Consider the following 24,922-nt stretch of genomic DNA (forward strand, 5'->3'; position numbering starts at 1 on the left):
ATTGTGTAGTCTTACTGTATGTTAACCTCACAGCCCTCTTTGGGCATACGATCTAAAAATATATATTTGGTCTCATTGCTTGTTATAAATGTCATCTGCACCTGATGATTAAATCTCTGCATTTAAACGTCTTGAACTGTTCCCTAAAATTGAAATTATTATTCTTTTTTTCTGGATGTACGGATGATGGAGCACATAGAAACGCCAGAAAAACGTCTAGTGTTCGAGAGTGTATTTCTATGGTTTGAGAAGGCCAAGATTACTTCACAAACATCACATCTGGTATAAACCACATCCTTCCAACGAGGTAAATTTTCTCTTGCCTCGGTGTTCTCAAGCACAAGAGAAGAGTAAGATGTTGAGCTCAATGTTCTTATTAAACAAGTGTCAATTTAATACTCAGAAAAGTTTTTTTACTGATTACATTTTTAATTAAAATACGAATTTATCCACAGATTAAAAATGAAAGGCAGAAAAAGCAAAATGTAGCTACAATCAGGCACCAATGATACATGTTCTTTCATCTTTTTAACAATTGCGATAACGCAACAATAACATTATTTACTGATCATTATTTAATATTCATTTATTTAACTGAAGAAACGTGGTAGGCAGAAGGAGCCCACCAAAGACATTCATGGATTCTCCATTTAGATAAGTAAGCAAAGACCATGTATGCACCAGTCCCCTACCTCACTTCCTACTCCTCTCACTATCTTACAAGAACTGAAGGTTTATCAAATGCAAATGTCCACAGGAAAAACAACACAAAGGTCAGTCATAATTCAATAGAAGTACATGGCATTTGCTCTTCTGACACAAGATAGCTGTTTGGGTGTAAGTTGGGAGTGATATACTATGCAAAATAACTCTCCATCAGTCTGCCCTAAAAAAGAAAAAGAAAAAAAAAAGCACTTACAACACATAGCTGGTGCAAAGAAAAACAAGATGAACATTGTGCAGTAGTGGCAGGCTAGTTCCACTGCAGAGTTGCCAGCAGACAGATAGACACAGAAACATCATGAAACATCATGAAAACAGAGTGTTAACACATCCCACCACAATAAAAGTGGGAGTGGCTTGGCGAGACATTCCGGCACTTGTGATTGGAGTAAATCTGAGGGTGTGTAACTAAGGCAAGACAATTCATTCACTTACATACACGTCAACTACCACTGTAGTGCTGCTTATTAACTGTGAGTACAAGTGATTACTACAGGAGCATAACTATCACCCACGGCAACTCTCTAAAGACAGGAAACCAAGCAGATGGACGAACCAGACATGTACAGTACAGTAATATTAGAATGCTATGGCTGAAGCAGGTCAGGGAAGAAATCCAGTATCTTTGGGGTGCTTTTGTATCGTTAACATCATTTAGTTAACAATCATTCAAACTGTTATCTGAATAAATAATCGGAATAAATTATGTTAAATTAAACATGACAGATTTAAGGTCTGAGTGATGTGAGGAAAGAGACTCCAAGGCTCTGTGGCTGAACCCTGAAGTCGTGAAGCTCTGTGGAGACCCTGAAACTCTACGTGGGGACAGACCCTGTTTAAGACTGCAGAGGACAGACAGGACAGATGACACCTCTAACAGCCATCACATTCTACACTATAGGAGAGATTGAATCATACAGATCAGATCACAATCATAAATTCACAATCAATACAATAACTGTCCTCGTGCTGTCAGTAGGATCCCATGACATTCATGCAGTACTAACAAAAGAAACTGAAAAGACCAAACTGCTTCTTTCAAAACAAAAATAAGTTGAATCACTAGAATAACTTCATGAGGATGGCATCTAGCAGTTAATGTATCTCTTTACAGTGTACTCTAAAATGAGAAAGTACCTTTAGTAGGGTTGTAAACAGATTAATTCATGAGTCTCTGATTGGCATGGCCCACAAACCCACCTTTCTGTTGTTGCTAACCTCAAACCTCAGCCCTCAACCCCCACCCCTGCCCTTCTCTTCTGCCTTTCCTTCCTCCATACCCCCTCCCGCCCCCAGTCTGTCTATCAGCTTCTTAGCCTATGGTATCATGTGTGTTTAGCGGATATACACGTCCCTTCCCCAGTCTTCCTGGTTTTTGTTGTGGCCCATGTTGGCACTGGTGTCTCCGGAGTCCTGGCAGTGCCTTTCCCTCAGCTTGGCACGTCTATGCTGCTGCTGTAACTGGCTGGGCATCGGAGGGTGGTTAAGGTTCTCCTGATCCGGCTCTGCGCCTTCATCTTCCCAGGAGGCCTGGCGGCCATGGTGCTGCGCCAGGTGGAGGCGGCTGCCCCCGCCCCCGCCCCCTCGGTAATGCTCCGGCTCGTCGTACGGGTCGGTCTCAATGTCCATGCAGGAGTCTCCTGCCTCAGTATAGGCTGAGTCCCGGCTTCCCTGCGTCTCCGAGTCGAAGGTGTCCTGCCGTGCGAGGCCCCGCCCACCCCCACCCCGCAACTGGCCTCGTGAGGAACGCAGGTACGTCTGCTGCTGCTGCTGTTGCTGCTGCTGCTGTTTTCCACTTACGTCGCTGTGGTAGTCATGGAGACTGACGCTTCCACCGCGCTCCGACAGAGGACCCTCGCGCTTCTGTTCTCCGTGTACCAGATACGGCCCCTGCAGTTAGCCGTGACCATGCCACACACAAACACAGGCAGGCCGAGCTGTGAGTTAGTCAACAGGGTTAGCATCGGACAGGCTTCATTCATTACAATGTGAGAAGGTACAGCAAGTTAAGCAGCTTTCACTTTGATCAGAAACAAGCAATTCATACACACAGTATCTATCATACATCCTACATTCCAGTTGAAGCACAATGCATTTAAAAACAATGGCCCATTGTAGTATTGTAATTAAATTACATACATGCAGAGTTTACTCATTCACATGTTTGCATACATTTCACAACAAACACAAACGGTCACACACAAATGCAAATACAAGCTCACAAACACACACTCAAATTCACCTGTAAGAAAAACAACTTGGCAAGCAGGTTAGTGATTCAACAAGCAAACACATTTTCTTCACCTCGTCCTCCAACACTGCCACCTTCTGGCTGATAAATAATATTATATGTTGCCAAATCACTGTACTACTTGCCTCTTTCTAGGTTTCATAGAACGGTTTGTGCTTTTCAAATACCTTATTTGCTATTAATATCAAAATATATAACTTAGAAAGTATATTTAATAGATGTGAAGTGGATGTGTGGCATCATGTCTATCTGATTGTTACAAGCAGAATCATTTTGTATCCATGCACTGTGACAAGCTTCAGTTTGAACGACAGTCAGCATGTGGCTGCCCTAACAAACTCATACGATCCACCTTCTGTGGTGTAGCTTATGCAGAGAGTATATATTGGATATAGGACACCAGTTAGTCAAGTGCAAACACAATCACACACACAGGCCATACCTACAACTCCCCGCTAGTCAGAAAACTAAAGATGAAGCCACACAACAACACGACAGACATTTGTAAAGAGGCCGAGATGACTTGCTCCTTTGCAGGGGCGGTACCATGGCAACACGGAGGAGTGAAGCAAACTGGACTGTTTCCCAGATGATAAAAGACGAAGAAATGAAGGCCCGGGAGGCCTGGGGTTGGGTGGGCCGGAGGCAGACAGAATCCATTTCCTTTCTCCACCACAGCAAACAGAGAGGATGGGGGGAGAGAAGGAGTGCAGCAGGAGCAGAGGTACCTCACTGAGTGATGGAAGGATTTTCAGCCCCAGATCAGATCTTATCATAACCCAATTGTGATGCTGATCACATTCTAACTAAAACCTCTTTTCAGTGCAGTTAACTACTGTTGGTTTGATCCAGTGGCCAGCCCTTAACAACTCACTGTGGTGTTTTCTATATGGTATAAAATACGGTGTAATTTGCAAGGAGGTTATGTTCTCAAGACCAAAAGTCAGTCCTAAATGTATTTTATGTGTAGGTTTGATCAAACTGACAAGGCTTTAATAATTCGTTTTTTATTGTAACTACACTGCATAAAGCATGCTCAGTTTGTCTGCGCATGTGGTTACGTGATCCAATATCATGGACCCAGACCACACTCTCCAGTTTAAGCACCATTCCCCCCATTAGTGTGGTGCGTTTCTATATACAACATGTCAGAATGAGGAGAAACTGGGTTTAAAAGTATGTATGTATTCCTCTCTTGATAGGGTTAGGAGATGGGGAGAAAGAGGAGAGGATATCTGGAGAGCAGGCAGGAGGTGGGGTTGGACGTAGGGGGGATGCCTGTTCCACCGCTACCCCAGGCAGCCTTCAGAGAGCATGCTCCGCCACCTTCGCCTCATTGGCTACCGGCCCCTCCAGGCCAGGCCACAGCTCCAGGTTGCGGCGCAGGGAGGTGAGCACCTGTACCTGCAGGTTGGAGACTGGCTCTGGGGAGGAGGCCAGGGCGGCTGTGGCCATGGTGCGGTTGAGCAGGGGATTCGGAGGGTTGCTGCTGGGTGGGTGTGTGGCCTTCCAGTAGGCCTCCAGGTAGTCTGCTAGATGCTCACAGGCATCCTCCAGCTGGTTCTCATCCAGGATGATATCAAACAGCTCCTGAACACAGAGGGCAGAACAGTCACGAGTTAGCAGGTTGCTGATGGAAACGAGAACAAACTGCCTTTTATGGCGAGGGAGATCCGATCGGAAGGACTCACAGGAGGGCACTGAGCCAGCTTGTCTGCTGCCACCATCTGCACATTCAGATGTTTGGCCTGGGACTTCCCCCTGGACTTGATGAGCCTCTGTAGAACCTAGACGGAGACAGACGCTGCTCTTCAGAAACAGACAGTTTGTTGGGCACTCAGATGGTATACGTGTGACCCAAAGGTAACATTTCAGTCTGGTGCTCACAAACTGGCTCCATCATCCTGTGAAGAAATTTGAGTCTATTTCACAGTGTGCTGAACTTGGGGTACCTTAGGTGAAGCAATTTTGATGTAGACAATGATGGGGGCTAGGGAGGTCTTCGACAGCTGGGAGGGGTGGTTGATGGTGTCTGCATCCAGGGCAACCAATTGCAGGGTACGGGCCAACTCAAAGATTCGCTCAATTTCACTTTGCACCTCCGCTAAAGAACCAAAACAAAGACGTAAAGTAAGTGCGGTGGTAAGGGCACAGAGTGTCCACACGCATACAAGGGTAGAGATTTTGAAATGAAAATTTAATCTCCATCATCGACCACAACTATGTCCCGATAGTTGGATGAATGGAGATCGACGTTAGCCACTTGTCAAGCCACGTGGCATACATTTGCCGAATTCGCCACAAATTTAAATACTCTCACACAGAAGCATACACACACACCCCAAAAAATACGATACAAAAAAAATCCATTATATTCATGCATTTTTGAAATCGTTGAAATGTTACCAAACATATGAATCAGAGAACCCCTCAGCCGTTGTTCCATTTAACCATAGATAAATGGAACTGTGGAGCATTCTCATTCTAATGCCACTTTCCAGTGATTATCTTTGGGTGTATTAGAGCAAGTCAAACAAGGTTTCCGACACCATTAAAAGTCAGGAAGTAAAAGGGCTCTCGAGAATGAGATGCCTGCTACACTTAAGATATCACAGGTACAATGAATTTGATGATGCATAACATTAGCAATTGTTGTTAGTGCTGTTATTAGTGCAGCGGGGAAAAAAATAACAGATTTAGCCAGTGGAATGTTTAGTGTTTTTGCCTCTGATGTGTTGCAGTGTGCTAAAGGGAGATTATTAAAAACTAGTCCTGGATGTCTCCAGAGCCTGGGCAAACTTTAACGGTTCATGAAGTGTGTTGCCACACCAGCCACCGGGAGAGATAAGATGAGGGGTGAGGTCATTTGCAGAGGGACATGAGGACTGCAGGCCGTTGCCTGGCTCCGTAGAAGAAGGGGAAAGAAATTAAACCTGAAACCGCTTCAGGGATCCAGGGCGGCAGAGAATGATAAGTTATATGAACTTCACCTGAAATTCCCTTTACAATATTTAATTTCTCACTGGATTTTTCTCTTTCCTTCTGAGCACTTCCCTCCTATGCTCCCCGATACGAGAGAATATTGAATCGACGAGTTTGTTAATTACAAAGCGAACACAGGCTCTTCTTAGGTATAGAAATACAGTTACAGTAGGAACATCGGATTCTGGGTCACAGGGTGGGGGAGTGGGGGTGAGGGGGGGGGGGGGGAGCAGTACAGCATGGGGGAAGGGGAAAGGTGTATCAGTTTCCTCAAGCGCTCATCCCTAACCATAGCTAGCTTCCACCCCTCCCCCACCCAGGGCTCCCTCTCACATTTCCCTTGAAGCACAGACGGCATATACCCCAACAGCTCGCAGGCCACGCCACGTTAACACAGTGGTGTTTCAGTCTCCACTGTGCTCACCATTGTTTAACACGTTTTTTATTAGAGGCAACAGGCTGTCGCACACAAGTGTGAGGAACACAGAAACAGACAGGCAGGCAGACAGACAGACAGGCAGACAGGCAGACAGGCAGACAAGTGAAGTATGAGCGGATGATGAGAGTAGTGAGAGAAAAGGGGAGTTTTCAGAGAGGGTTGTCACTGTTTTTCCCGTAGGAAGGAGAGCATACGTACCCAGTACGTCTGAATCATGAGAGAGTGGGAGGAGAGCGTGGTGGAAGAGAGAGGGAAAGGAGGGATGGGTGGGTGGGTGGGTGGGTGGAGGACAGGAGAGACAGGACGAAAAGAGAAAAGAGGCCAGATCAGACTCAGATAGTCAGGCAGAGCAGGCAGAAACCGTAAACCCCTCATCCCTACAGCCTCTCAGACAGGAACTTCAAACCTAGGTTTGCGAGGATTAAGCATAAAGCCCAGCTCCTCTCAATCTGGAGACCTCTGCTGTGTCCTGCTCACTTAATGAGTGTATCCTAGATTAGGATTGATCTACGATAGATCATGATCCTGTCAAGTTGTGTCAAAGGATCATTGGACGACTCACTATATCGTAATAATGTGTTTGTTTGTTAACAAGTTCAGAATTCAAGTAGATGTCCATCTTTAACCAGCAGGTATTTGTTTCTTGCAGTCATGTCATTGCTCACACTATCCTGAATGCAGAGCCATCTAGGTCACAATTCTGAGGAAATGATAAAACATCCAAATGCAAATATCAATATATGAAAACATAGATAGTAAAGGTAAGAAAAACACAATATCCAAATGGATGAAAGACAACACTCAACAACAACAAATCTTTTTTCACATGAAAATATAATGATAAGAATATAATCGTGTACTTTCTAGGGGTTAACCCCATTTGCCTTTTCCCTAATGATGTTTCTCCCTGGATTTACTCCCACTATGGCAATCTAATTAAAGCTTCCTAGCCAAACAAACCAGTCCGAATTGTTCTGGTTCCTTGTAGGAAGGGGGATGCCAGAGGGCCCAGGGGCCCAGGGTGTGTGTGTCCTGGCCAGATGTTTCTGTCTTACCCAGGCTGGACCGTGTACTGGAGCGCTCGATGATAGTGTGCTTGCTGGGGTTGTTGAGGACAGAACGCTTGGCTAGGGAGATGTCTGCTGTGACCCGTGTGATGGAGATCCTGCAAAACAACCAGCAACATCCAATCACTATCGATTTTCAGATGACGTGTTATTAGTATTACGTGCTACAACACCATTTTATAGATATTGTATCTGGTCCAAAACTAACCTTCCCTCAAACTTGTGTTTAAGGAAATCAAAGAGAGCCTTCTGCATCATGTCCGTCACCTGGAGGTATGAGAGGATGATAAACACCATAAGGCTACTGAATCCAGGGATATTAAAAGGGGGGAAATGAACAAGCCAGTGGGTGCAGATGATCCTACCTCATAGCCCTTGAGTGAAGGGCCCACGAGAATGATGGGTCTCATGGATGGAACCACATCATAGGGGGGGACGTGCTCCATCTGAACCAGGAGCAGAGCACAGAGAGTGGGGTGAGGTACTGGTTGGGTTGCAGGCACCCAAACAGCACATATATTTGCATACCATTCAATTTAAACACCATAATGTCCTCCTTCTTTCAAGACTTACGTCACTCAATCACTATGATAATGTAGATATGATGCATTTCAGAAAGTCAATTTATTTTGTAGAGAAAATACGTGTCGAGAACCCAGACATTCATTTACAATTTAAAAAAGTAATTTCAATTTCTCAGGCGGCCTTTCGTAAAACAAATGATTCAATCCATAATTAAGAAACCCAGTGTGGCAGAGTGAGTTATGGACAAGGACAAGCACATTATTTATGCTAAAAGCCTCTGTTTCATGGACTTGATACTGCAAATCTACCCCATATTCCTGCATACAAACATTTGAACAAATGATGTGTTTGGATGTCTTTGTCTCTAAAATGGAGGAAACACACATATATAGTGTGCTGCTGCCCGTACAGTCCTATGCAGAGCACCCGCACACAGTCGATACATTTAACGTTTACGCACGTGGATGCATAGACCGCTGAAATGATTCATAAAGATGACAAATCCATAAACTCTCCATAAGAGGAAGTGACAAGAGGAACAGTCACATGTCCTATAGACTGACAGCGAGAGAACATGCTGCTATTTCAGATCTGTATTCCTGAAGCGCACACTCCTCTGCCTGCAGCTCTGCTCTTCAGAACACTCAGAGGGTTGGAGAGCCCCTCTCCACTAAGGTACATTACATTACATAAAGTCAGGCCAAGCCAGGGAGCCTCATTTCACCTAATTTGTATTCACAACATCTAAAAATACAGACTTTTAAACTTTCCAATGGGTCCTTATATCTGAGGGTGGAGTAACGGAACAGCTATAACTCACTATGATCTTGAATAACATTAGCACAATGTACTCGCTGATGTTTGGGTACAAAAACATGCCCCTTTTTACATTCTCTTCCCACAGGACCAGAACTGCTGACAGACAGTGAGAGGAGTCGAGCGAGAGCCACGGCCACTCTAACAGGCCGCCACCGATGGAAACTAAAAAACATCAGGGTTAATTAGCGTTAGCCACGATTCTCTGTTTGTGTGACGGGGCATGTGACACACCTGCACCTGCTCCCTGGCAGCCTGTGTCACCCTGTCGGCACCAGAGAGCGGTGAGACCCATCTGATCACCGCTGGGGATCAGATGGCTGAGAGGTTAGGGAGTCGGACTATTAATCAGATGGTTGTTGGTTTGATTCCCGGCCGTGCCAAATGACGTTGTGTCCTTGGGCAAGGCACTTCACCCTGCTTGCCTCAGTCTAAGACTGTTTCCTTTCGGAACTGATTGCAATACTTTACGATGCAATGAAAAGTGTTGGAAATACATTTTTCGTGCATCCCTACGTTTGACTCATAAACATCAGCTGATATGAGAAATCCACGTCAGAACAAGCAAAAGGAGCAGGATACAGGAGGAAAGGTTCAAAGTTAGTCTCGTTAGAGAAAAACAAACTCACCGACTTCTGTTTCTGTTTGGCTGGGCCACCTAAAGTATCATTCGGCAGACAAACCCAAACGAGAGAAAGAGCAGAACGGAAAGAAGAAGAGACAAAGGCACAAAACATAGAGCACGTGTTGTTATTGACAAGTTAGGATTAGAGGGGGACATCGGGAGAGGAGCTGTTCAATGATCAAGGAGAGACAGATAGAGATCAACTCTATCTGCGCTGCACGTTGTCATGAAATCTGGGAAAACATATTCTGAAATATTACTGCAGTGCTCTACTGCAGTTTTTGAGAATAGAACTCAGCCCCTCTCCCAGACACAAAAAACACCCACGCAAACATTTCCCAGCGTTACCGTGGCAACCGGAAACGGAGGGGACCAATCAGGATTAGAGTCAGGGGCTGGCGGCGGGAACAGTGGGTAAATTGTAGGCAGTTAGTGAGAGAGGGCAAGGGGGTGGGTGGGGGCCGGCAGGCGGAGACAGGGGTTACACATCAGACTGGACCACAGGTGGCTGTTGTGGAGGGTCGGTGGAGGAAGGCAGGAGGTGTGGGGGGGGGGGGGGGGGGGGGGAGCGGTGCTGCGGTCTCCCTGGTGTTACCTTCTTAAAAAAGGGCAGGCGGTGGGCGTTGGCCTGCGGGGATGTGACGCTGCCTGCATTGCCCTTGGAGGAGCGAGGGTCACCCTGGGGCTCAGGGGGTTCCTCAGCATCCAGGTCCAGGGGGTCAAGGTCATAGTTCATAGTGGACATGTCCACATGAGCTAGGGGGAGGGGCAGGGGCAAGTGCAAAGGGAGATGACAAAGAGGAGAGAGAGAGAGAGACAGACAGAGACAGAGAGAAAGAGAGACAGAGAGAGCGGGAGAGAGGGGGAAGAAACAAACAGGGGGAGAGCGGAGATAAGATTAAAATAAACCAAAACGAGAAAGAGAGAAAAAGGAAAAAAGGAAGGCATGAAAAGGAAGGCATCGAACGACAGACATGGAGGAAATCACGAGAGAAGAAAAGGCGGAGACGGCACGGAGCCGTCTTTCTGAGATCTGAATGGAGTGACAAGAGAAAGAGATCAAAGGAGAAGTAACAGCAGTAAAAGTGGATCAGTGATTAAACAAAGAGTACCATGAAGCAAGAGGAAGAGCGTCCTGGCAGCGCTCATTTGATGTGGTGGTGCGAGATAGCGAAAGAGTGATAGATAGATAAGTAGAGAGACAAAAAGAGAGAGAGAGAGAGAGAGCGAATGAGCGAAAGAGCGAAAGAGTGATAGATAGATAAGTACAGAGACAAATCAAAGAAGAGAGAAAGAAAGAGAAAGAGCGATGGTCAATGGTGGCGTTCAGGAGGGAGGATGTTGTGTGGTGAAAGTGGCGGTGCAGTATGTGCTACTGGAGTTGGCGGGCGGTGATGCTGGAGGAGAAAGGAGAGGATCTGTGTTGGGGGCAGGGGGGCAGGTGTCAGGGTGGAACAGCCAGGCCGGGGGGTGGTGCTAAACACGGTGGATAGGAAGGCTGGTGTATGGTTCTGCAATGCACCTCCATGAGGCGAATGGGTCATCAGCTGAAATGAAGCGTCTTCTTGAAATCTACAGTGTGATCCCCCCCCCCACCCCCACCCCCCATTTTCAATGTTATTCAGGAGATTCCTTTCTCCAAATCTTGCTCTGATCCTCTTCAATTACGCTGGCAGTCTTATCTAAGAATATTCACACATTTTCTGAGGTCATAATGATAATGATCAACAGTGCTTTTCTAGCCAGGCTTAGCTGTCATCGTTAATGAGAGGAGTTAATTTACAGCTCTATTTCGATCCTCTGCTGTTTACCAATGACAGACCTGAAACAGGCTCTCTATCTCTCTCCCCCTCCCTCCCTCACTCCTCCTTCCCTCCCTCCCCACCCAGTGAGACATGCTGGGGCCACACTCAAACCAGAGATGGGCTGCTGTGATTCCACATCGCGGTCGCCTAACGATCCAATTAAAATCGGCATCTAAATATCAACGCCGCCCCGTCTACTGTCTCGACCTTTCACAAGGCCGCCGCCGTGACTCTCACCTGTGCCGGGAGGGGTGGGCCTACGGGTTCCCGTGGCAACATCAAGGCTGGAGCTCCCACCAGATTTACTGTGGGAGGAAACACAACAGTGACACGGACAAGAGTGACGACTCGGATTCAAAAGAGGAGGTTCCCGGGATTCGAATCGTCACGGCGACGCAAGGGGGTGACGTGGGAGCATCAGGGAAGGGAGAGACTGAGGGGTTGATTACACATGCATGACTCTGATACTGGTGGAGCGGGTGTGTGTGTGAGGGTCTGGACTGTGTGTGTGTGTGTGTGTGTGTGTGTGTGTGTGGGGGGGGGGGGGGAGTCAGGTGGATGAGCGGTTAGGGAATAAGGCTAGTAATCTGAAGGTCGCTGGTTTGATTCCCGGCTGTGCCAAATGACGTTCTGTCCTTGGGCAAGGCACTTCTCCCTACTTGCCTTGGGGGAATGTCCCTGTACTTAACTGTCAGTCGCTCTGGATAAGAGCGTCTGCTAAATGACTAAATGTAAATGATGTAATGTGTGTGTGGAGCAGGCAGGAGGGTTGGGGAGCACCTGGAGCTCAGGCGGTTCTGTCTCATCCTCTGCTCCTGCAGGAGCCGGGTGTTCTCCAGCTTGACAGGGCTGGGGATGAAGCCCACCTCACAGCCCTCCTTCACCAGGCGGCCGATCCACCAGTCATTATTGTATTTCTACACAGCACAGACAGTCAAATGTCAACGAGGAATACAGCCCCTTTCCTGCTTGCAGAGCCTGATATTGCCCAGGCAACCAACGCCATCTTATCTTGGTGATTGACATGTTACTTCACACATAAACAGAACAAAAGGCGGAGCTGGATGTGTAAACACAAAAATGGCATTTCATTTTTCTCACTACCTAGCTGTCATCAAATCCTATCAAAGCACAACGAAAAAGATATTGGCGATACAAAACGAAGGCAGACAAACAACACATCAATAAAACCATTGTTGTTTGACCTCTTTGATGTGCAAGAAGTCTTTGGCTTCGAAGGAAATGGCCATGCCCTGCACGGGCACGTCATCGTTGGGGCCGGAGTTGTAGCCCACATTTGTCCGCACTGCAAACGCCACTGGTTTGGTCTGGGAAGGACATAGACATTCACTGATTATTCAGAACAATGAGATTAGGTTCTTTGTAAAATATTAACTTTGATGGCAGTTATCATCATCTACAGATGTTGTGATATCCTAAATCAGGGGGAACAGACAGTCAGGGGGGAGTATAGATTGTATGTAGGGTGGGTAGAGGTCTTGGGGGAGTATAGAGGATGTAGGGTGGGGAGTACAAAATGGCGACCTCTGACCTTGGCTTTCTCGAGTGTGGCGAGAGCCTGTCTGTCAGCTTCCTTCCTCAGCGCTTCAGGATCCTCCTCCAGAGACACGTCGGAGTCTGATGGCCGGCTAGTGTAGGAGTCAGCAGAGCCCTGGGACACACACACACACACACAGAGATGGCGTGTTAGAGAAGGCTGGTTGTGTGTGTGTGTGTGTGTGTAGCATGACTACATGTCCTTAAATAAAGCGCTGGGTCACTGTGGAGCAGTATAGACAGGAATAGGAGCATCGTGCTGGAAGCACAGAGTTTGTCCTGGCATTGTTTCCCACCCTGACCTGCCCCCACAGCACCCCAGTACCCAGAGACAAGGTGGGAAGAATCAACGAGGGCTCGGTCGAGGTGCGTGTTTTTGGTATAAGACTTAAGCCTAGCGTGATGAGCTGTTTCATCTCCTCCTGGGCCTCGCTCAAACTCTGGCTGCGTTGACGCTTTCTTTGTGTCGTTACCTCGTAGACTCTCTTTAAACCTGCTTTCCTAGATATATCTTAACGAAAGCCGTGTTATTATTGGCATAGATGTCACGAGACAAATGAAAAACGCTGTACATGCTTGCTGCTCTTATTTCTTCTTCCGTGTTCAACCTAGACAAGAGGAGTCTGCCTGACTGTTAGCATGCAAGCTGACTCATCAAATACACACAATGTCAGCCTGATGTTTTTTAGGTGTGAAATGGATGCGTAATGACCGCACATATGCAAAGCACACATAAGAAAAGCCGATGTTTTAAAAACCAAGTGTTAAAAGAAGCTCGAGAGTGGGAGTGTAAACTGAAAGTGAATACATAACTGAAGTACTGGCATATTGTACAAGAAAGGGTTTGAGTTGGTTTAGGTGCAGTTCTATTGGCATCTGTGAATTCCTCTGTGACATGAATGTCGTACGAATAAAATGTGATTTTGTTTGACGGAACATACATATTTTAAAAGACCGTAAAGTGGGTTCATGCTATTTGGTTTCCACAGCTCTACCAAGCACTCATGGCCTGACAACCTGACACTCTGGCTGACCCTAATCCGCCCATACCACACAATAAAAACTCTGCCCTGAAGTGCTTGAGAGTTCTCTTTATATAACTATCCCACTTGTTCAGGTCTCTGGTTTTGCAGGTGTCAGACTGACTGCTTTCCACTCGTGGGAGGTGCAGACAAGCATGCGGACAGTTGAATGTGCCAGGCAGAAGACGTGAGTCATTGGGAGTGGGGTTTTAAAATAGAGGCGTGAGGATGATACACACCATATGTAATGACGTTAAACAATTCCCCCGTTGAACAGTAGAAAGCGAAAGCACACAAGCAAACGCCCATAACGAAATGTTTATATTCACCTACCCAGAGACTCTGTGTCCCTAGTGCCCTCTCTGGTCCACTCCTCTGATGAGAAGACATCTAGCAGCAGATAGTGATAATGCTAACCTGTGTTACGGCAGCAAACCACAGTCTAGATGGCAAGAGTCTCTTAGAGAACGCCCTTCCACCTTCCCTTGTCATTCTCCAAGGAAAACATGCATCACAGGTGACAGGTCAAAGAGAGGTAGCTTCAGCCATCAGACGGAATGGGGACCAGAGAGGACTAAATATACATCAGGGCAGCTTGCCACTGGCAGAGAGAAATACTGTACGTGTGAGAACATGTCAGATAGTATGTTGTCAATGAGGGCTAGGCATTTCAATGATAAGTAGGCCACATACAATTGTGGTTTGAATTAATAACAAACACTGTTGTGTTGATACAAGCGTAGCCACCTGTTGCAGGGAAGTGCCCCTGTGGCTTAGCAACAGCAAGCCCGAGGAGCACACGCCCCGTAACCAAGGCAACCGACAGACAATCGTTGGGGCAGACCCCCCTACTTCCTGTTTCATTTGACACGTTCATCTCGACCATGCTGTATCTCCCCAAAGCAGGTGTGATAAGGATGAATGCTGCTGCATTAAAAGCTGGTAGAAGCTGCTGTCGACACTTACCGGCTCTGAGTCATCTAACCCATAGAGATGCATCCCAACATGGGGGGGCCAATAATTGAACGGTTAATCAACCTGGATGAAAATCCCACCCGAGTCGGTCTGAGAGAGAATACGCCTCCTGCCACCTAACTGAGCATCGACTCGAAGCTACTCCCGTCTGTTAACAGGTTTGTGATGCAGAAAATCGCCAGAGAGAGAGAGAAAGAGCGAGAGAGAGAGAGGGGGAGGACGAGCAGTGGAGCCTTTGTGTGCGTGTGTGACAGTGAGTCACTCACAGCCTGGTCACATCATACAACACTCCCGCAGGGGAAATGACAGTGGGGGGGAGGGGGGAGGGGGGGGGGAGAGAGAGAAAAAAAGGTCCAAGTGAAAAAATGATAAGCAGATTCAAAAACAACACACACACACCTGCAATGACAGAATGAGTCAATCACCAACTCATCTTTACCAAAGAGTTTCTTGGTGGGTGGGACTTGGACACAAGTGAAATAGAAGGGGAGTTGAGGAAACTGATTCGCTGTTGGAAGACAGATGATCTATCTTAAACGTGTCTTGTCTCCTTGAAACCCCGGTCCTTCACTTCTTCTTCTCTGGTTTTCTCCTTCTGATACACTCCCTTCCACCCCTTTCTATCACTTTGCTCACTATCGTTTGATGTCGATTGGGTTGTGTCTCTAATTTAGTTTCTTGCTTCACTTCACACACAGCTCCTGTTCAAAATAGCTACCAACCACCTGATTCTGAAGCCGCCATTCTATTGGTCAAGTCAAGGTAGAGACCTTAGCAGTGTCATAGTAACCAGTCCAGCTGCCAAAAGAGAATGAGAAAGGGAGAGAGAGAGAGAAAGAGGAGAAGAGAGAATGATGAGAGACATCAGCAGAATAGCTGCCGTCTCTCCAGTCCAGAGGACTGATTCTGTTACTGTGGAATGGCTTGCTGTGTTCAGACACAAATGAGTCTGAACGCGCATTGAACAGTAGATCATTTAAATACATATAATATAACCACAGAATCTCCCTTTATCCTCTGGGTGTTTTACCCTGGGTGCTGGGCCACACCTTAATCAATCAATCCAATCTATTGTTAGTGACTGAAAAAAACAATAACAAATCTGGTTGGAAATAGACTCCGACGTTAAATGCAAGAGGCATATCTAGTAAAAGAAGAAAGTACTCTTCTACAACCCAGGCAGACACATAACAGGTAGGTTGAAGAGGAATTTGGAAACCAAGCAGTCATGAGAAGGCATCATACACTGGTCAGTTACTGCTCCATCTGCAGTGGCTGCCACTGCCATGAATCCACACCTGCTCAGCTTTGATAGAGAACAAATTGGAAAAACGAGAAGAGAGAGAGAAAGAGGGGGGGGGGGGTGAGAGGGAGGGTGAAACACAGAGTGGTGGGGGAAGGGTGACAGGCAGAGAAAGATGGGGATGGGAAGACAAGTGCTTTGAATAATTAGGGTTGAATAGAGTTGACCTGTGGGTGGATGTTATGTTGACACAGGCGGCTCTTCTGCTGCTACAAAGCCCAGTTCTATACAAGTACTTTGTGGAGAGAGAATCGAAACCATAGAGCAACGGCATTGGGTCTGGCTCTTGGAAGAGCTCTGCGATGAAGACTGCTGCTTACTGGTTGGTGTGTGGGTAAAGATGTTCTTTTCACAGGAAGTGTGTGGGTGCATTTACAGTAGGAACACACAACTGTAGTACATAGTGGCCAAACTCTTCCTTTATTTTCTTCCTTTTATTCCCTTGTTTTTCTTCCTCCCTCTCTTTTCTGGTCATCCGTTCAAGTACAAGAGGATGGAAGGAGGATAGAGTGTATGGAAAAAACAGTCAAGGACCGTCATTATCAAACCCCTTCCCTGAAGAAACAATAAACCACAGACACAACAACAACCACCTAACGACTTCTACAGAAAGTATTTTAGCCCTAGTTTAATTGGTAAAAATCGCTTCTCCATTACTGCTATCTTCTCTGTGGCATGGCTTGGAGTACGTTCAGAAGGTGATGGAGCACAGCGAGTGTGTGAGTGTAGAAGTCGTACTGACGAGTGACAGAGTGACACTTTTTACGAGTGCTGCCACGTCTCTGATGTAGTTCAGGTCAGCCTGACCAGCTGGTGTGGCTGTAGAATAGAGCGAGTGCTGGGGAAATCATGGAAGACAGTTTACGTGGACACAATCTCTTGGTGATCTCACCTGACCACCAGCACCATGGAATTGTTATATTTTTGGGGACTTGAAAGTGTTTCAGAATGAATATTGTCCATCAACAGAGAAACATAGAGGACATAACCAACCTGGACCCAATCTGTGCTCCACATCATATTCAGATTCTACAATAGATCCCCAGGACAGTAGATGTTACAGTCAAAACCAACTATCGATAGTCTTTAAATCTAGCTGATTTTATAGCAATCTAGCAAAGAAACATAAAGGCTACATCTAGAGACATATTACTCTCTGGACAGAAGTGCCATTAGTAGCTACAGTAAATGACCCTGTGCCCTTTCTTTGCAGTGGTACTGCCATGGCAACCAGCTAGACTAACATTGTTTCATGACGAACGCTATCTTAAAAGGTCCTCATACTGAAGCTAACTAGCAAGCCTCAGCTTTGAGGATCCCTTGCCATGAATACATAGATTCCTATCAAGCTGGGAATGAGCCCTTATGTAGTCATAAGAGCCGGTAAACAGTTTGATCATTATCATTCATCAGACACAGACACTGATCGATGATCACAAACAGCCAGTTGAATTCAACACAGAGGTATATTCTGACGAGCGCTGTGACCAGTGGCCTAGGATGAGATGCTGGATAGTTTCAGCAGGACCAGGGGGGAAATCAGACCCGTGCACTGACCATAAAGCTTTGACAGTAGGAGGCAGAGGGGCTGAGAGCAGCTCCTATAGCAGGAGAGGCGACCAGAGGGACTGGAAGTCTAATTAAAAACCCAGTGCCTTCACAGCAGCTGTGGCTCAGCCCAAAATGGAACCCCTCAACGCAGACGAGAGAAGAAGATCAAAGAGCGCCAAAAGAGCAGGAGAGAGACAACAGGAGATGGGCCACCCTTTTTGATACCGTCCAATTATAAACTCTTGATACACTCTGTAACACACGTATACCTAACTCTCCAGCCCTGAACTCGAATAAAAGCCCAGCTTTCGGGAAACTGACAACAACTGACAGAACTATTAAAAGATATTAGGTTTATCCAGAACCTTCTTACCATAAGGGGCCTCTGAATCCTCTCGGTAGTCTCCATAGCTTGTTTGCCACGCTCACCACACCTCGGCAAACCAGACAGGCAAAGCCACAGCCCACACAATCCGTGTGTGAAAAAGTCAGTGACGGCGAAGCGTGTGTAAGTGTGCGACAAGAAAAAAAGTGTGCGTGTGTGTGTGTGTGTTTTTCAGAAAGAGAGAGAGAGAGACCTGTATGTGTGAATAGGAGATTGCTCCCCTAACCCCCAGCCCCTCCACCCCACCCCCACCCCCACCACCCTAAAGAACCTGAAACTTGTGTAGAGGAAGGGAGACCAGGCGGGGGAGCTGGGACTGGTCGTGGGGTCGGGTTGCAGGACTTGTGCTACATTTGCAAACTGGGGAATTATATTTAGCCCTGGCAGAACAGAAACAGGGTCCTGAACGCAGAGAGCCCCAGAAGGAGGCTTGGTATGCAGCCGTCAGCCATTCGATGCCCCCACTGACGTGGGAGAGGGGCAGGGGCAGTGCCTAGGGAAACCCCCCACCCTTCCTCACCTCTCTTTCTCTCTAAGCCCTGTCTCATTCCTCCCGGAACTGGGTATCAGAGTGGGGGGCGATAAGGGAATGAGGGGATGACGTAACAACAGCAAGACAAGGACATCCTGCACAATGACGTGTGAACATACACTTGAAGACACTCATCCTCCTGGAAGTACATTTTCCAGACAGAGGCCTCGAAGTTTACTGTCACTGGGTTACATTTCAAGACAAATGTAGTGACTCCATACAGACAGATCCTTTCGTTTTTATGAACTTATTCTCAACAACCAAGAAGGTATCTTCTATTATCGTAGATTGATCAGTCATACCTACAGCACAAGCTTGCTTCAAGCCTCGAATGTGTAGTAACTTGGCTGAGGAAGAGTTCATAATCCAATTTTTGGGGGGTAGATTTTCTTACATGGAAATACAGTAGATGAGTTTACTGGAGGAATACATCTTGTTGAATCATTGATTGTGCCCTACCCGCCATAGTAAAGAGTTGGGGGAGTGTCTCTCAATTTCACCACTAGAGGGAAACCTCTGATAGAAGCCTGCTACCCAGTGTTGACTGATTGACAGACCAGTGATGGACAGGCTGGCAGACTTGGGAACAGATTGCCACGATGTAAGAGAGAGACATAGAGAGAGAGAGAGAGAGAGAGAGGGAGAGAGAGAGAGAGAGAGAGAGAGAGAGAGAGAGAGAGAGAGAGAGAGAGAAAGAGAGAGAGAGAGAGAGAAAGAGAGAGAAAGAGAGAGAAAGAGAGAGAGACTTTCAGGAGCCAGACAACCAGGCCGCTGCTACCCCCACCCAGACAGACACAGGCCTGCAGAGACAGACTAATGGACAGACTAATGGACAGACCCTGCACATCGCACTGCTGGAGGACAGCGTGATTCTTCTCTTCACCATGTCCAAGGGAAATCATTTTGGTGAAAAGGGGATGAAGAATGAGTCACCGCCACTGAAAGAGCAGTAAGTCTACGCTGCATTTCGGTCTGTGGAATGGGAGTAATCTGAAGGTGTATGCGACACACAAGGATTCCTTGTACATTTTTACGTCAGAAGCTATGCCGGGCTGTTTCCTATTGTATGAACAACCCCCGTCCCCTCTGTTGACTGACGTGACCACAGCACCTTGACGACACAAAGACACAGAGCTCCAGGGTGATGAGGCATGACAGCATGACTATCGACCCTCACTGACTGCATCACGGGGCACCTCATCTCAAGTCAAACAAGCAGTTGACGGTGGAATTGAGAGCCAAACCTAGTTGCATGGATATGTTCTTTGTGTTTTTCCTCTTGGGATTGTGACGTCATTGGGCCCTGTAATGTGTTTATTTCAGTAGATCACTAATAAACCTAAATATATATCATGAAACCTAATGTGTCGAAGTGTAAATGTGAAATGTACTGCTGCCGGTGTCAGTCTGTGTAACTAAGGTACACTTGAAGGCCTTGTGTAGGTGCACTGAAGCATACCCACACACACACCCCCCCCCCCCACACACACACACACACTCTCTAATCCATCTAAACATCCTTTCCTCCTCCCCATCCTACTGCACACAGAGTGAGATTCGGTGGCCCCGTTGCCGTGGAAACCAGGCCAGCGTACGCGCACCACTGTTGGTAGATTGTGCCTTTTCCATGTTTGTGTGTGTATGTGCTAGCCTAGGAGTGTGTGTGTGTGTGAGAGAGAAGGCAAATCTATAGTCAAACACAGTATATACATACAGATTTACTGTCTCATGAAATTATGCTTTTATTACGTTTTGGAGTTTTGATTTTGACCATCTATATGATCTTTACATGAATTATGTTTCAACACGCCTGGTTCGAAGCAAAGCGAGAAAGTGAAGTTGAGCCCAGGTTTGGAGGATGTTGTTGGCGTGTGTTCACTGGAAGATGGAGTTAACCTTTAGAGTCCACAGGTGGCCTCCACGTCCTGTGCTTACCAGCGGGAGAGAGCAGGCTTTTCATGGTGACACCCATATGGCGCAGGGCTAAATGTCATCCAGCAGTGACAAACAATTTCCTCTCATAAATGAAGAGGTCGGATAGAAAAAGCGTTCTCCATTTTTGCATGACACGGGGTCGCTTTGACAAATGGCATGTCCAGACGAGGTGATGCTTTTTTCCAGGATATCCACCTGTGCCACCATAACCTATCCACCCCCACCCCATCCACCCCCACCCCATCCACCCCCACCCCATCACACAGACCCCCCCCCCCCAGGCTAACAGAAAGGAAGCTCCTCTCTGTTGGAGCCGAGGGTGTTCCCACTGTCCTCAGAAACACAGGCAGAAGGCAGCTGCTCTTGTAGTGTAACAGGCCTGCACATGGGGCTCTCAGTGCTGATCAATACTCCACTGGAGCACCGGGAGGACACTGAGGGGGCTGGAAGCAGGGCGAGGGCAGGATCATTAGAGTCCTCAGAGACCATGTTCCAACACTGCCTGTCAACCCGCCCTACAGACCCCCATGGTCGGGCTCCTCGTCTACCCCCACTAAGGGGTTCTGAAGGCCGGGGGGGAGGGAGGGGGCGGCTTACCTGGCGGACGAAGCTGTTAGAGGTGGTGTCAGAGGAGGTGCTTCCATCGGACCGTTTGAATCGACCCTTTCGCTTGGGATACTTTACCTGGAAAGAAGAGACAATGTTTTTTTTAAGAGACGATGCATTTTCTTTTTGTTATATGAATAGATATAATATGCTACTCGTTACCTGAAGACCACTTCTCTCACATGAGACATTTTGCAACAGTACTGTGGAACGCTACGACCAGGCGGGATCACTAGTGTGTTCTGGGTCTATTGTACGTAAAGCCTCTATAACTGGTCATTATTCATGTCCTGGTGTACGTTGGGACCCAGTAATCTGATCCCTGGTAAACGGCCTATCCGGCTTGGGCAGAGCCTCCATTGCATTAGGGCCCACACTGGCATCATCACCATGGCGACACAGTGCTGGCTAATTGCATTTGGTAGCAATCAGGACGGATGCCTGATGGATTTTAACTGGCTGTGGCCCTCCTGTGTGTACAGAAAGAGGAACACACAGTTCCAGTACATAACAACAAAGACATTCACACACACACACACACACACACCGTACATACAAAACCACCGCAGGGGGAGCAACCAGCCCACATACACACACGCCTGGGTCAGATAACAGAGTGAAGCCAGTGCACTGTGACCCTCTTTGTCTTTTCTGATAAGTGCGGGTCCTCTGAGAGAGGATGACCGGCGGTACAGCAGCAGCCTGAAGGTATGGTGCAGCAAGGGTTCTGCTTCCAGTCCCTGCTCCTCTCCCTGGTTCTCTGCCTGGTACCTCCTCATCATCATCATCATCATCATCAACACCATGTCTGAGACAGGGAGGGCGCAGCCGCAGGGGAAAGCCTCAACGCTGTCAGATCCCAAACTAATGAGACCTGAGCAGCAGTAGCAACAATGGCACAGTCTCAGTGTGGCCGGCGATGAGCCTGACGGCAAGACCTGATGGGGAACGGGAAACTCAAGCTGTCGTCTGGACAGGTGTGCTGTGGTTGGGGCGGGTAGGTGAGGCCAGGTGGAGGGGGATGAGGGATGAGGGGAGTCCTGTGGAGGAGTGGTGTCCATGACAAAGGGCAGGGAAATGCCAAGGGATGTAGGGAGGGAAGGCTTCCTGTCGTTGGTAAACAACCAAGGGAGGCCAAGCGACTCACTGGAGAGAGAGGTTTGACAGCTTTGAAAAGCCAAACACTCACTGTCAAAGACAGGCACGTGAGACTGTACGCAGCACTCAGCACGCTCCCATCCTCGGTGGAAACACAAACACGACTTTGTCTGAGTTATCGTCCCTGGGCCCTGATTGTGATCATAGCGGCGGCATTCTCAGGTCAGGCCACCTCTCATCTGTTCAGAGCTCCACTGGGCTCAGGGCTGCCGTGAGCCCCGAGGTCGTGTGCTCCTCTCTCCAGGACGCAAGACATGTAGCCCCACGGCTGTCCCACGACAGCTGAGTTATAAATATGCCAGCATGACCCGCTGCAGGTTTGCATGAACTTTATATCTAATTGATCAGAGAGCCTCACAGAACCCTTCCCTGCTGCCTGGCACCAGCAGGGAGTCCATCTGTCTCTCAGCGCCACCACACAAGAGACATGGAGGAGCGTGCTCCAAACAGAGGGAGACAGGTTGGATGGACAACCAGAGGGACAGAGAGAAAGGGGGATTGTATTCATGGTGAGAGGATAAAGGAAAAGTTTGATAAGAACAAAGAAATATGATGAACTAAAAGATAAAATGTAAAGACACTGTGAGAGAGAGAGAGAGAGAGAGAGAGAGAGAGAGAGAGAGAGAGAGAGAGAGAGAGAGAGAGAGAGAGAGAGAGAGAGAGAGTGGGTGGGTGGGTGTAAGGAAAGAAACAGAGAGCAAAAACAAAGACTTGGCATGGCTTTAGGTGCTTATTTTTCGGTGTTAGTTTCTGTGATGTCGTGGTTTCCGTGGAGAGACAATGATAGAGCTGGGCGTGGGAGGGTTTCTTCCAGACTCTCATCCTTTTACACGTTTGTTTTATGACCAATCATGCCCACACATTGATTGATGTCTTGTAACCTCCTAAAGGCTATTAATAGGTATGAAACATTTTATTTGGACAAATATTTTGCAACAAAAGATTGCATACCTTGGGTCAGGCGTCTAACATTACAAAAAAGCTCAAAGCAGCATATTTGTATCTTCTGCATCTGTGAGTGTTGAGGAGATAACATGATAAATAATAACTTTATCTAACAAAACAATTACATTAACCAGTCAGAGGTAATAATTAACACTTTATTGCCTGCCCAAACTTTGCTTCATTTATAAAGAGGGACATTTGGATGCAGAAAAGCAGGGAAAATCTATTTTACAATAAGAAATGTGTCCATAATGACACGTTTATGTGGGCGGGGTTTGGGAAACAACGCTCATAAAACAACATCTAAGCTGCTTCTTTGTGATTACATTAAGTACATACATTTACAATATTTCAGTGTGAAAATAAAAAAATATTTTAATATTACCTAAATGTCAGCAAAACAGCAACAAAAATTCGAATTTCATTTCCAATTTGAGTAGCCAAATTAACACCAGAAAATTGTAAATGTACTGCACTTGATAACACTTAGGGTTTCATTGGAATATATTCAAATTAACCTACTGAATGTAAACATTTAAACATGTTTTCAAAATTGGAAAAATATATCTCAATATAAAGGCACAAATCTGTGCAGGGATAGACGGCTACTTGGGCTCCGGATAATTGGCTCTGTGACATTTGTACTCCTAACTGACATGTGGTTCTCTTTAATAATCAAATAGAAATAAAAAATACTAATACAAAATGTAAAATGCTCATTGTAATTGTTAGCCTACTCGTGATCGATGTAAGCTATCTTAAATGTGATCAACCACACCAATAACGGCATAATGTAGGCTATGGTAAATCATGTGACAGAAGGACGGTGAACAAGCCCATTTGTTTTCTCTTAGCCGGTTTTTTCGGTGTGAGATGTAGGCTCATCTTACCTGTGGATGATGATCAAATATGTCCATTTGGATCTCCTGAGTAGAGGTCGAAGGCGTCCTGGACATACTATCTTTCTGTACCATTGATTACTTTTTTAGAATTCTGTTTTCACTTTCATTTATTTGAAATGATTCAATACAGTCATTGTTAAACATGAAAAATAGACTGCCGTTTTCTTCAATACAGACTGTGGCTCTCTACTACAATAGCCGCAACAGCTGCTTGTCTCCACAGCCTATCGTAGCGCTCCACTCGCTTCGCTTCTTCCACTGTGCGCTCAAGATTCAAGCCGTCGACGTCGTACACGCCCCATTGACTGGCCAGGCCCCACCCTAATAAATTGACATCCAAGGGCTGTTTAGAATTGTTGTATTGTGATGGACATCCAACAGCAGGTTCGCACAGGACTGTCTGTCTTTAGAAGCATAAACGTATGTGTTTTTGTGTCATCCAGCTCCTACAATGCAGTCCAAAGTTTTGATCTTACCTGTTGATCTGAAAGTATGACAGCATTTAAAAATGATCAAGAGAATGGTATACATTTCTGAGTGACTCACTTATCGATGGTATTGCTCGAAGTAAAGCGTTCAAGTGAGTAGTCTTACTTTAATTTTAAAACTTGAAGATATACTGTGATTTTCTTTTTTTAAGCAATTTCGCAGGGGCAAAAAAAAAGTCTAGGCTAGGTTACAAATTCTTGTCGCCTGAATTCATGATCATTCATAAATGATCAATATTGACAATGGGATCGAACATGTAGCCGAGAAAATAATAAATAACAATTTTGCTCCAACATTATGTACGTGTACATGAGGTTGCAACATAGAAG

At 46.6% G+C, this 24,922-nt stretch overlaps 1 protein-coding gene across 6 annotated transcripts; it reads right to left on the minus strand.

The window, feature by feature from the left end:
• Positions 1-354: 354 nt before the first annotated feature.
• Positions 355-24,378, minus strand: cacnb1 (calcium channel, voltage-dependent, beta 1 subunit). 6 transcript variants are annotated; one of them, XM_047039073.1, is made up of 15 exons: positions 24,093-24,376; positions 21,091-21,177; positions 12,786-12,905; positions 12,439-12,561; positions 12,014-12,150; positions 11,471-11,538; positions 10,024-10,184; positions 7,828-7,908; positions 7,671-7,729; positions 7,451-7,560; positions 6,594-6,602; positions 4,927-5,078; positions 4,666-4,761; positions 4,379-4,564; positions 357-2,613 (listed from the first exon to the last, which is right to left on the minus strand). In XM_047039073.1, the coding sequence occupies exons 1-15, from the start codon at positions 24,174-24,176 to the stop codon at positions 2,059-2,061; spliced, it is 2,028 nt and encodes a 675-aa protein (XP_046895029.1). In that variant the 5' UTR covers positions 24,177-24,376; the 3' UTR covers positions 357-2,058. The 6 variants fall into 6 exon arrangements, with proteins under 6 accessions (XP_046895033.1, XP_046895029.1, XP_046895030.1 ...); XM_047039077.1 differs by lacking the exons at positions 6,594-6,602; positions 10,024-10,184 and adding an exon at positions 9,433-9,461 and having other exon boundaries at positions 355-2,613; positions 24,093-24,378; XM_047039074.1 differs by lacking the exon at positions 6,594-6,602.
• Between the last annotated feature and the right edge of the window lie 544 nt (positions 24,379-24,922).

This window comes from Hypomesus transpacificus, chromosome 17 (assembly GCF_021917145.1).
Source record: "Hypomesus transpacificus isolate Combined female chromosome 17, fHypTra1, whole genome shotgun sequence".
NCBI lineage: Eukaryota > Metazoa > Chordata > Actinopteri > Osmeriformes > Osmeridae > Hypomesus > Hypomesus transpacificus.

Excerpts from the sequence above, each read along its gene's own strand:
- cacnb1 (XM_047039073.1), bottom strand. The coding sequence starts at position 24,176 with ATGGTACAGAAAGATAGTATGTCCAGGACGCCTTCGACCTCTACTCAG. Across the intron at positions 10,185-11,470 it reads GCCCACCCCTCCCGGCACAG|CTCATGTGGACATGTCCACT; the intron begins GTGAGAGTCACG and ends CCCTCCCCCTAG. Across the intron at positions 7,909-10,023 it reads GCCTGCCCTTTTTTAAGAAG|ATGGAGCACGTCCCCCCCTA; the intron begins GTAACACCAGGG and ends CTCCTGGTTCAG.